This window comes from Melitaea cinxia, chromosome 9 (assembly GCF_905220565.1).
Source record: "Melitaea cinxia chromosome 9, ilMelCinx1.1, whole genome shotgun sequence".
NCBI lineage: Eukaryota > Metazoa > Arthropoda > Insecta > Lepidoptera > Nymphalidae > Melitaea > Melitaea cinxia.
The window spans coordinates 1,076,812-1,089,059 of record NC_059402.1 but is presented as its reverse complement, the minus strand read 5'-3'; the positions used below and the strand labels follow the sequence as shown (position 1 = coordinate 1,089,059).

The following is a 12,248-nucleotide window of genomic DNA, read 5'->3' as shown; positions in this document are numbered from 1 at the left end:
TCTTTGGAAAACTTTAGACCCCCTATTCTGCTCAATCAGAGTAGCAACCTCTCTCGTATTTGAGCAGCGGAGGTCTCGGCGAATAATTTTCCGTACCCTCTTGGAAAGAGCCCTCTGTTCTGGCGAAGCAGCCGGCAACTCGCGCCTCTGCCGCATCAGATCCAAGGCTTCGGGAGAAAGTTTGGACTGCTTCGTTGGCTTTGTTGGTGGAAAGTGCCTGCGACCCAGTGTACACACCGTCTTCACCACGTTGTCGGTTATCTCGTCCACGTCGCTAGTAGTTTCCAGCGAATCGAATCGGTTTTGGAGTTCCAACTGAAACTGCTCGGAGCCACATAGTATTTGGGGCAGCGTAGGTCGGAGAGTAGATTTCATCAAGCGGGTCCGCTCCTTTCGGAGACATATATTCAGAGTGCCCCGTACTAGCCGGTGGTCGCTGCCGGTGTTAAACCTGTTAACCACTGAGACATCTCTGAATATATGCCTTTTATCCGCTATGATGAAATCTATCTCGTTCCTCGTCACAGTATCGGGGCTTTGCCATGTCCACCTCCTTTGGGGCTTCTTCTCAAAAAATGAGTTCATCAAGAAGAGCCCCTCCGATTCGAGGAAGTTGACAAGCGTCTGCCCCCTGTGATTCCTGTGCCCCAATCCGTGTGGTCCGATGCTCGATCCGTCGCGGCCTTGTACTCCCACTTTAGCGTTGAAGTCTCCCATAACAACGCTGTAGAAGGTCGAAGTAGTGCCATGTATGGCCCTTGTAATATCTTCATACAAGGCTTCGACTTCATCATCAGAGTGTGCCGAGGTCGGCGCATATACCTGTATCACTTTCAGGGAGTACCTGTCGGTGAGCTTAAGTACAAGGTACGCTACCCGGGTCGACACACTACTGACTTCCACAACGTTGTTAGTGAGAGTCTTGTGAACCAGAAAACCGACGCCACCTTGGGAAAGCCCATCACCTTCACGGAAGTAGAACAAGTGCCCGGAGTCCAGGATCATCGTGTCCTCTCCCTCTCTTCGGACTTCAGACAACCCCAGTATGCTCCACTTAATGTGACTAAGTTCTACCTCAAGTTCGGTGAGGTGATGGTCCAACCGTAGCGTGCGTCCATTATACGTAGCCAGGAATATTTTTCTATGGCAGCCTCCCGTACCCCGGTGATTCTTGGCACCCTCTACCCCACCGTTACCACGGCCGCTGCCGTAGCCGGGAATAGTGGGGCTGCCGGGAACTGAGGGCCTTATTTTTAAGTTCGAACTCATGGGGGTTTTTGCCCATAGTCACCACGCTGGGCAGGCGGGTTGGTGACCGCAGGGCTGACTTTGTCGCACCGAAGACGCTGCTGCCCGTCCTCGGTCTGTGCATTTAAAAAGCCAGCAGTTGGATGGCTATCCCGCCATCGGTCGGCCTTTTAAGTTCCAAGATGGTAGTGGAACTGTGCTATCCCTTAGTCGCCTCTTACGACACCCACGGGAAGAGATGGGGTGGCTAAATTCTTTAGTGCCGTAACCACACAGCACACCTACTAGTAACTAGCTGCAAATGCAATGCAGGCACTTCCTATTATATAAAAAAAAATATTTTATATGCGGAGAAAATGACGTGTGGCGTAAAACTGATGTTGTTTATTATGTTTACATTGCATATACTCGTATCATTCATTACATTTGTATTTTACTTATTACCTTCATTCTGACTTCATTAATTAATTTATGTCATTGATGTGATTTTTAATAATATTTAAAATCATCTTTTATTTAGGTCTGAGAGTAAAATAATTTTTAATTAAAATAAAGTGTAATTATGATTTTCTTTTATTAAAATAAAGTCGAGAATTTTGTTTTTTTTTTTTTAATTTCCATTGCTTGAAATTATGTTTAAAAAAGTACAGATATAAGGCCTTATTCCCGTAGCTTAAAAAATTAACATCGTTGGACATTTTTAAAGCTATTAGTGCCGATGATCAATAATAATTATTTAACGACTTTCACGGGTCTTGTGTAACGCTAACGATTGATATAAAGACGTATCGAACTTTCTTTTTACGCGCTTTCATATTGATCCTGAGTCTTGATACTATTGGACCTGTTTCAATATTGTGGATCTATTTGACGGATGACGATATCCAACAGATAAAAATTGTGATATAATAAAATCGAATTCCACTATATTTATGAAAGATGCGTTGGCGCAACGGTCACAGCACTGGTTTGTGGTTGTTGCGTTGGCGGTTGCGATTTCCATCCCCGCACATGACAAACATTTGTATTGGCCATAGAGATGTTTACCGTGGTCTGGGTGTTTGAGCAGTCCTAGTGGGTCTCCCCACCGTGCCTCGGAGAGCACATTAAGCCGTCGGTCCCGGTTGTTATCATGTACAACTGATAGCGATCGTTGCTCATAGTAGGGAATATATCTGTCAACCCGCATTGGAGCAGCGTGGTGGATTAAGCTCTGATCCTTCACCTACATGGGAAAAGAGGCCTGTCCAGTTGTGGGATATTACAGGCTGAAGCGTAAATGTATGTTTGTTACTCAATCGGTAAATCTCGGAACGAATCTGGACGAGAGAGATAGAAATAAGTCTATAATAGTAACTACTATTCTTTTTACTTTGGAAAATATAAATGCCATCACGACAGAACGGCTGGATGGACCGGGATGAAAGGCACTGATTGTGAGATTAGTAATAGTCTAGTAAAGCACACTTTATCTTGAAGAAATTGTCGATTTCAGTAAAATATTGTAGAGGCATTATTTTCATGCGAAGTCAGGGGTAAAAGCTAGTATAAATATAAAATGTTCACTATAAATTTGTTTGTTAATTTTGTTGCGTTTATGTAATTTTGCCACTAACGGCCATCATTATGAAATATGGACGTTACATTTATGTTAATGAGATTTTAAGTTGTAATTTGAATTTTCATCGTGTTTACATTATGTACTTATTACATAGTTTATAGTGAAAAAATAATTTAAAAGAACAAAACGTAAAGGTTGCCTGGAAGAGATCGCTATAAGCGATAAGGCTGCCTTTGCATACTTATTTGTTTAGTATCTGTAATGGTTTTAAATTGTATCTTTTATTAGTGTGTGCAGTTTTAATTTAAAAAAAAAATCGCAGATAAACGCTTCACACAACGCCCCTCACTAGGCTACTGACTACTAGGCTAGGATTTACTGCTGTGTCGGGGATCCGGAAACACACACAATACACAGCACAAGTACTATGCAAATATCTATCTTGATCCATACAAATGGTTGCCATAAGCGGGAATCGAATCAGTGACTAGCTCAACAATCAGTACTGTGACCGCTGCGCCAACGTGTCGTCAAGAACAAAAAAAATTATTTAGTTAAATAATAACTGAAATCTTTAACTTAATTGACATTAATAATAAATAAGAACAAAGTTTTCAATATTTATCCATTATATAAGTGCTCCAGAGCGGGGCGACTGGAGGTCGCGTGAATTTTTAACATGCAACAGATATTAGTTATTGTTCATCTTAGCTTATTCAAATGACCTGCAATATTGCCAATTCACTTTTCAATTAATCTATTCAAACTTTTCAAATTAAATGTTAAATACTTGTGATTATTCTGAAACAAAAAATTAACAACTACAATTTACATTGACTAGTAGGCAAAGTACAATAGGCATTATTAGGGGTAATTGAATAAGTATTCGTCAGGTCTCGGTTGAATTTGAATGGGACCACACGAAAATTACCGAATTTCGAATAAAAAATAAGCATCAAAATCTATACACCATTCGTTATGAGGTAGATATAATATATATACACACAAAAAAACATTCAATCGAATGGATAACCTCTTTTTTTGAAGTGAAGGGTCATAAAGTATTAGCGATACAAATATCGCAATTCGTATGAATTGTATAATAAGAGTGTTGAGGTAAGTGAAATTAGTGACGTCAGCGAAGAAAGTGGTCGGGTGCAGGTGAGGCACTGACGCGGTTCGCGGTCGCTCGCCGCCTCAGTCCGCGGCTCACCGGCGACATGGCATGATGTCCTTTCGGAGATTGCTCAGCGCGGCCCGATCCGCCCGCGACGCTATCACCCGCGCCGCTCCCATGGCTGACGGCCTCATCAAGTCCTTAGTATCCGTCATCGTGATATGCTGTATCGCGGTCTCCTCCCCTCAAAGTGCATCCGCGAAGCCCTTCGCGCTCACTTTCCCAGCGAGCTGGTCGCTGGCTGGGCTGGTGGGCAGCGTGGGTGCTAGGGCTGAGGATGCGAGGCGGGAACCGGCAGGGGTGAAGCCGTACACCGGGCGACGTGTGGGGAACGACACGCTGCGGATGATCTACTACCACGACCAGACCGTGGCGGTGGTGGAGCTCGGCGAGGACAAGCTACTGCTCAACTGTGAGCTCATCGAGACACAGTGAGTGACTTTTGTTTGAACCTTTTCGTTTAAGTGATGCTATGATAGGTTTTAGTGTTTTAAGTGTTCAAAATAAAAAAAGTACTTTTACCTTAATTCCCAAAATTTATGACAAATATATCGGCCTAAATATTTTTTTACTATAATCTCTGCATAAGCACAATAATAAATTTAAAAACGTATGGTTAAATAAAATTTCTTTGATAAAAACTTTATTTAAATTATATTTGATTTCTTTTTATTATATTTCACAACCAGCACGAGCTCTTAGTTGCCCATGCTATTTTAGCGTGCGTTTTTTTTTACAATAGTTCTAAAACTGTCTTAAATTGCTAGGATAGTGCGGCATATAATATATATAATAAATATTACACTATATTTGATTTGCACACAAAATAAAAGTATTTTAAAATAGTTTCAAAGTCTCAAAGGTCCCTGCCCTCCCGAAGGTTCCACCGAAAAATCGTCCAATCAATTGAAGATGTGTCACACTAAATCAATTTAACAATTATGTACCTTATCGCCTTATACATAAGAGTTAGCGGTTTATACAATATATCATAATCAAAGTTTGCGCATTTGGCATTCGCGAATACACCGGACGCTCGAATTAAGATCGACTTGGAATAACTACATGGAAATCATTATGGTGGACTGCAGCACTCATAGACACAAACATATAAATGAATAGATTACTAAAGTGTACACAACTTTCAAAAAAATACAACAATAAACATACAAAAAAATTATGTGGTGTCATGGGACCATAGGAACGAAGTTCCTTCGGATAGTATAGAAGCAACACAATTTGAAAAAAAAATGTTAAATTTTATATATATTTTCTAGTTCTTGATTTTTTTTTTTTAAATTTTGTTGATTGGTTTGTAATTAAGTACATAAAAGTATTTAGGAAATTTAGTATTTTAGAAAATAACAATTACCGTAAAATAAAACAAATAAAACAAAATAATAATAATTCAAACTATTACGTGAAATAAAAAAACATATGGCTTTATTTATTTTTGTCGACAGTACCTATAAAATTACATTAATAATTTAAGAAAAGTTTACTAGTAATATTTTAGTTTTACAAACGTCATATTATACAGTCGTATGACTGATATTACGTCACTTCCGTTATATATTTTTCTTACGGTTTTAGTATCACATTTTTTTCAGTATACACACTTAACGAAAGTCTAAATAATGTCATTTACAAAAATAATAATACAAATAAATTTAAAAAAAAACTCGACAATAATAAAAAAAGTTAATTTAGCAAAAAAATCAAACAATAAAATAAAAATTTATATCTTAACATTGGGTACATTACAAATTTAAGTAATATACCCAGTGTTATGTGCACTCTTAACTTAGTCAAAATAATCAAAAAATTAAGTTACTTTAAATTTCTCATGTCTCGGTAGACATTACCTTCCTATATGTCTTCGGCTTTATTAAATATTACAATAAATAAGATAAACTAATGTCCCTAGTGTAGGCCGAGAGAAAAAAAAGACTCTCGGTACTCTTTTAAAAATTTAAAGTCATATACAAGACAAAAAGTAACAGTACGACCATGAAATGATCAGGACAAAATCAAAATATCATCCGTCAAATAGCGTTATTCACAACTGGTGAAAAAGGCCCTTAATGTAATAGGTTGTATAGTCAACGTATTAGTTTGAAAACGTCTCACTAGTAGGGCAAGGCGTCCTCTATATACCTACAGAAGAACGGTTTCAGTTTAACGGAGTGGCTGGTAGATTAAAGGCTGTCTTGAATAACAATCTTTAGTAGCTATCTATGATAAAAAACAAACTTGCAATTGTGCCAAACTTGATGCCAATTTATAACCAGCGACAAACATGTTGTTAGTGAACCATGAAAGTTTAAAACTAATCGTTGGTTAGTTTAACTTTTTTTACACTGTTTTTAAAAACTGGGCATTTTAAACCTTTTTGTACATATTTGCATTTAAAAATAGTACAATAGTGCCTGCACCAATTGTTTTCAAATATCATCATCATCATCATCATTATTTCAGCCTGTTGCAGTCCACTGCTGGACATAGCCCTACAAGTTCGCGCCAAAAATGGCGTGAACTCATGTGTTTTGCCCATAGTCACCACGCTGGGCAGGCGGGTTGGTGACCGCAGGGCTGGCTTTGTCGGTTTTGGTTTTGTGGTTTTACTTTGTTGTTTTGTGGCTGTTGTTTTCAAATAATCGTGACTCTAAATAATAATGCTTCAATCATAAAGTATGTAACATCATAGTTACATAGTACATTTTTATTAGATTAAATAATAATTCAAATTGGCAATTAAAGCTCTTCGATCGAACGTATATTTTAAGTACTTGTTCATATTTTAACTAATGGTAATTAAAGATAATTTGTATCACAATGCTTTTCGTAAATAGGTACTGCAAGAGTTTAATTAACAGTGATTAAAGTGCGATTGTGCTGTGTGGCTACGGCACTAAAGAATTTAGCCACCCCCTCTTCCCGTGGGTGTCGTAAGAGGCGACTAAGGGATAACAAGGTTCCACAACCACCTTGGAACTTAAGAAGCCGACCGATGGCGGGATAACCATCCAACTGCTGGCTTTGAAATACACAGGCCGAAGACGGGCAGCAGCGTCTTCAGTGCGACAAAGCCAGTACTGCGGTCACCAACCCGCCTGCCCAGCGTGGTGACTATGGGCAAAACACATAAGTTCACGTTATTTTTGGCGTAAACTTGTGGAGGCCTATGTCCAGCAGTGGACTGTATAGGCTGTAATGATAAAGTGTGATTAGTGATTCGTTAATTAGTTTTTTTTAACTTTTCTAAGTGCACCTGCAAAGTTGCAAACACTCTCTTATACCTACGCCTTAAAGTTGACTGATAGAAAGTGGTATGTGTATAAAGTTGATTTTTTCTGAAAAATATATTGTGTACAACACATAATACAAATAAATGAGTACATATTTAAAATACTTGTTCTAAATTAAGAAAATTATGAAAGAAAAATATGATCCAAAAGCTCACAGATAACAAAAAGACAAATCATTTATATCATGTCAGTATGTCAGCAGATTTTTCCGCTAAAAGTTAAGCAAGATCTTAGTTTTAGTCAATTATTGAGCAAGTTTTTTACGAATGTTGTAAGCAAACAAAAGAGATTACAAACGATGTGTTTGCTTTAGGATGTTCTTATGTTAGGGTTACCTACCATATTAAATATTTAACTATAATGTATATCAAGTAATATTTCTTTAAAATCAGATCTCAATATTGTATTAATTTATGGTATTGTTAAAAAAGATTAAACTCTAACTCTATCTAAAAGAGAAAAAAAAAATTAATTTCTTATAAAATATTAAAAAAAAAAAAACAAAATAAGACAAGATAATTTGATAAATAAATAATTAAATTCGGTTAATAAATCAAAACTAATTCCCAACGATATCAGTATAAATATAAATGAAAGCTCGCTAAAAATCATGCATAAGTTACTTAAAAAAAAAAGAATGAATAAAAAAGTAAAAACAAAATGGACCGTTGGTATTAACTAAAAGATAAAGAGCCTGCAGTGGCTCGTGTTTGAATAATTGAAAACGTATCGCCGCCAACTGCAATATGGCTTATCATGCCGCTCGCGGTTAAAATTTTAACACTTTTTCTGTCTGCAGACTATAGAAAATTTCTTTTTTTAACCGACTTCAAAAAAAGGAGGAGGTTACTCAATTCGACCGTATATATTATCCGTCGTTTATGAGCCGATTTTGATAATTCTTTTTTTGTTGGAAAGGAGATATCCCTAGTTTGGTACCATGATAAGAAAACCAGGATCTGATGATGGGATACCAGAGAAATCGAGGGGAACTCTCGAAAATCCGCATAACTTTTTACTGGGTATACCGATTTTAATGATTTTTAATTTAATCGAAAGCCGATGTTTATCATGTAGTCACATTTAAACTTCATCGAGATCTGATTACAACTTTTGGAGTTATCTTTGATAATGCGTATTTTCTTGACTATTTTTTCGTCTACCTACGTTGTATTACTTGTCGATATAATTGAAGTCGGTTTTTCTTCGTTTGCCTGCTGCTTCCTGCTTCGTTCGCTTGCCTGCAAACACAATTATTGTAAATGTACCTTGTCTTATTTTTTTTCTCTTTTTTCATTTTGATTTCGCTAAAAATAATGAGTTCTAGATATGAGTATCTACACTTTTATATATATACTAGCTGTGCCCGCGGCTTCGCCCGCGTAGAAATCAGTGTGTCACAAAGTTTTCCCGGCAAACTTCCAGTGAAACTATTATCGAAATCGGCTTAGCCGTTCCGTAAACCTTTTTCTCCAAGCCCTCTCTCCATTGGTGAAATCGCATGAAAATCCGTTCAGTAGATTTTGAAGGAATCTTTCACATATACTTTTGGGGACTTTATTTTATAATACACTAACTGTCGCCTGCGACTACGTCCGCGTGGTTATGAAGATATGCATTACTATTAAGATGTTTAACGCAAATTATTTTTTTATTTCAGTCACTTGAAATGCTTATCAAACTGAGTAACTTTTTAAAAGGCACAATTTCGTATAATTTAATAGTTATTTTTATAAAACCTCTATACACCACATTTTTAGTTTTATTTTCAGGCTGTATATGTTTCATACAAACTATCAACCCTAATTAAACCCTCTTAGCGGTGGAATATCACAAAATCCGTTCTTAGCGGACGTCAACTAACTATAATCTACCTTCCTGCCTCATCTTTGTCCATCCTGGATGGATGGACCATCCAGCGGTTATTAAGTTCTCGTGATGAGTGAGTCAGTGACCTTTCTCTTTTATATATATAGATTACGATGCATTATTTGGACACCTTCTCGCTATCTATAGAGCATACATTTTAAATTTCTTTTACTCCTAAAACATAGGACTTTCATACAAACTTCCGACCTCCCGTTTTACCCCCTTAGGGGTCGAGTTTCGTAAAATCCGTTCTTATCGGATCTCTACGCCCTATAAGGAGCCTTCCTGTCAAATTTCAAGTTTGTAGGTGTTATAGTTTCGGAGATTTCGTGATCAGTGAGTCAACCTACCATTCCTGTTTTAACCCCAAAAAGGGGTTGATTTCTAAAGATACATTACTTGGACGCCTTCTCATCATCTATAGAGCATACATTTTAAATTTCAGGTCTCTTACTTCAAAAACATAGGACTTTCATACAAACTTCCAACCCCCGTTTTACCCCCTTAGGGGTCGATTTTCGTAAAATTCGTTCTTAACGGATGTTTACGCTCTATAAGGAGCTTTCCTGCCAAATTTCAAGTTTGTAGGTGTTATAGTTTCGGAGATTTCGTGATCAGTGAGTCAACGTACCATCCCCCGTTTCAACCCCAAAAAGGGGTTGATTTCTAAAGATACATTATTTGGACACTTTCTCACCATCTATAGAGCATACATTTTAAATTTCAGGTCTCTTACTTCAAAAACATAGGACTTTCATACAAACTTCCAACCCCCGTTTTACCCCCTTAGAGGTCGAGTTTCGTAAAATCCATTCTTAGCGGATGTCTACGTCCTATAAGGAGCCTACCTGCCAAATTTCAAGTTTGTAGGTGTTATAGTTTCGGAGATTTCGTGATGAGTGAGTGACCTTTCGCTTTTATATATATTATAGATATATATATATATATATATATATATATATATATATATATATATATATATATATATATATATATATATATATATATATATATATATATATATATATATATATATATATATATATATATATATATATATATTTAAAAGTCGCACGTATCTTTCATATTTTAGATTATTACGTGCTTTGTACATGTAATACTTTTTTTAATTACGATTACGATACGATTCAGCCTGTAACATCCCACTGCTGGACATGAAGCCTCTTTCTCTTTTCAAGGATTTTTAAAATAACACAAAAAACAATCTAAGTGTTATTTTATTTATTTAATAAGGCAAATTAAATTGCGTTTTAATCATCATCATTACAGCCTATACAGTCCACTGCTGGACATAGGCCTCCACAAGTTGACGCCAAAAATAACGTGAACTCATGTGTTTTGCCCATAGTCACCACGCTGGGCAGGCGGGTTGGTGACCGCAGTACTGGCTTTGTCGCACCGAAGACGCTGCTGCCCGTCTTCGGCCTGTGTATTTCAAAGCCAGCAGTTGGATGGTTATCCCGCCATCGGTCGGCTTCTTAAGTTCCAAGGTGGTAGTGGAACCTTGTTATCCCTTAGTCGCCTCTTACGACACCGACGGGAAGAGAGGGGATGGCTAAATTCTTTAGTGCCGTAGCCACACAGCACACGTTTTAATAGCTTAATTAATTTCACTAGTGTAAAATAATTCGTTGTTGCTACATACAAATAAACGCACCTACTCTATTTACGTTACAGACCTGTAACGGTTGTTTTTAGCTTTTTCACGAGTAAATTACGATTATTAAGCCCATTTTAATTTAATAACACACACGGTCGTCTGTTCCTAAAGTAAGCAACTTAATGCTTGTGTTATAGGTTACAGCCGACTGGTATATAGCTACATATTTTTTTTTTCGATAAACATACTTATAAATAATACATATATAAATAAATATTTATATTACACCCACACTCGGGGTGGGAATCGAACCCACAACCCTCGGAGCAGAAAGCAGGGTCACTACAAACTGCGCCAACGGGCTAGTCATTGCAATGAAATTTGCTAAATAAATAGCTGGAAATCTAGAATTTCCGGTATAAAACGTGCTATTTTTTATTCCCACATTTCCACAGTATCAGACCGCAAAACACAGCTAGTCATGAATAATAGCGAAGCAGCCACGATAAACGATTACCAATATGTGCCGGATTCAAGGACAAAATGATTCCAATCAGTGATTCTACGAACACGCGTTGGAGACATCGAGTATTTAAGTTAGGTATCATTTGAAAGGGATTCCGTTTCATCTTATGTATAGTAATGATATAATTATTCTATTTTATATTTAGAGAGTAAGAGTGTGTGTGTATGTGTGTGTGTGTGTGTGTGTGTGTGTTTTTATGAGAGTTAGAGGGAGAAAGATATAGAAAGAGTAACAAAAACATGTAAGTCCATATAAAATTAATATTGTTTAAAATAGAATGGCTATAAAAGATCTTGCTGTGAGTCATAGCAGCTTAGATAGGACAATAAATGCCAACCAAACTGTCACGTGTTGAAACTAAACACGAGAGCAGTAAAGGAAGTCTTATGTTACAAAGTCTGTAGAAGCGCTTAACTCTTCGTAATTGGAATAAATTTTATTATTGTATCAAATGCGAAAGTTTGTTTGGACGTTTGTTACTCAATCACGACGTAACAGCTGAGTGAATCTAGATAAAATTTGGAACAGATGCACGTTCTAGTCTAGAGTACAAGGCTACTTTTTATCCTTGAGATAGATTAGCAGTCGCGGCTACAACAGTAGGCATATATCCGTACATCTCTAAAAAGCTTTTACAGTTTTTATTGAAAAATTACAAAAAAAAAACACCATTGCACAACTTTCACTACTTATCTACGAAAATTCGATAAAAAAACTAATACCTGATATTAAACCATTGTCTGATCTAATTCGTTTTACGATCATTAGGACGAAAATAAATTTATTTAAATTTGTTATCGTTTAAAAAAAATAGATCACAACGACAAGCGAACAGCAATTTTGATTCCGAGTGTGCAATTGGCAATTTAACAATTGCCCAGCAGAATAGAACAAACAAAGAATAAAAACAATTGGACGACTCATTGCATGGACATATA

The 12,248-nt window shown here is 36.9% G+C and overlaps 1 protein-coding gene across 1 annotated transcript in view; it reads left to right on the top strand.

The window, feature by feature from the left end:
• The first annotated feature begins 4,037 nt into the window (after positions 1 to 4,037).
• Positions 4,038 to 12,248, top strand: part of LOC123656264 — a 39,078-nt gene continuing 30,867 nt past the window's right edge. Inside the window, exon 1 of the mRNA XM_045591971.1 lies at positions 4,038 to 4,417. Within this exon, the coding sequence (XP_045447927.1) occupies positions 4,038 to 4,417 (380 nt within the window). The remainder of the gene's footprint in view (positions 4,418 to 12,248) is intronic.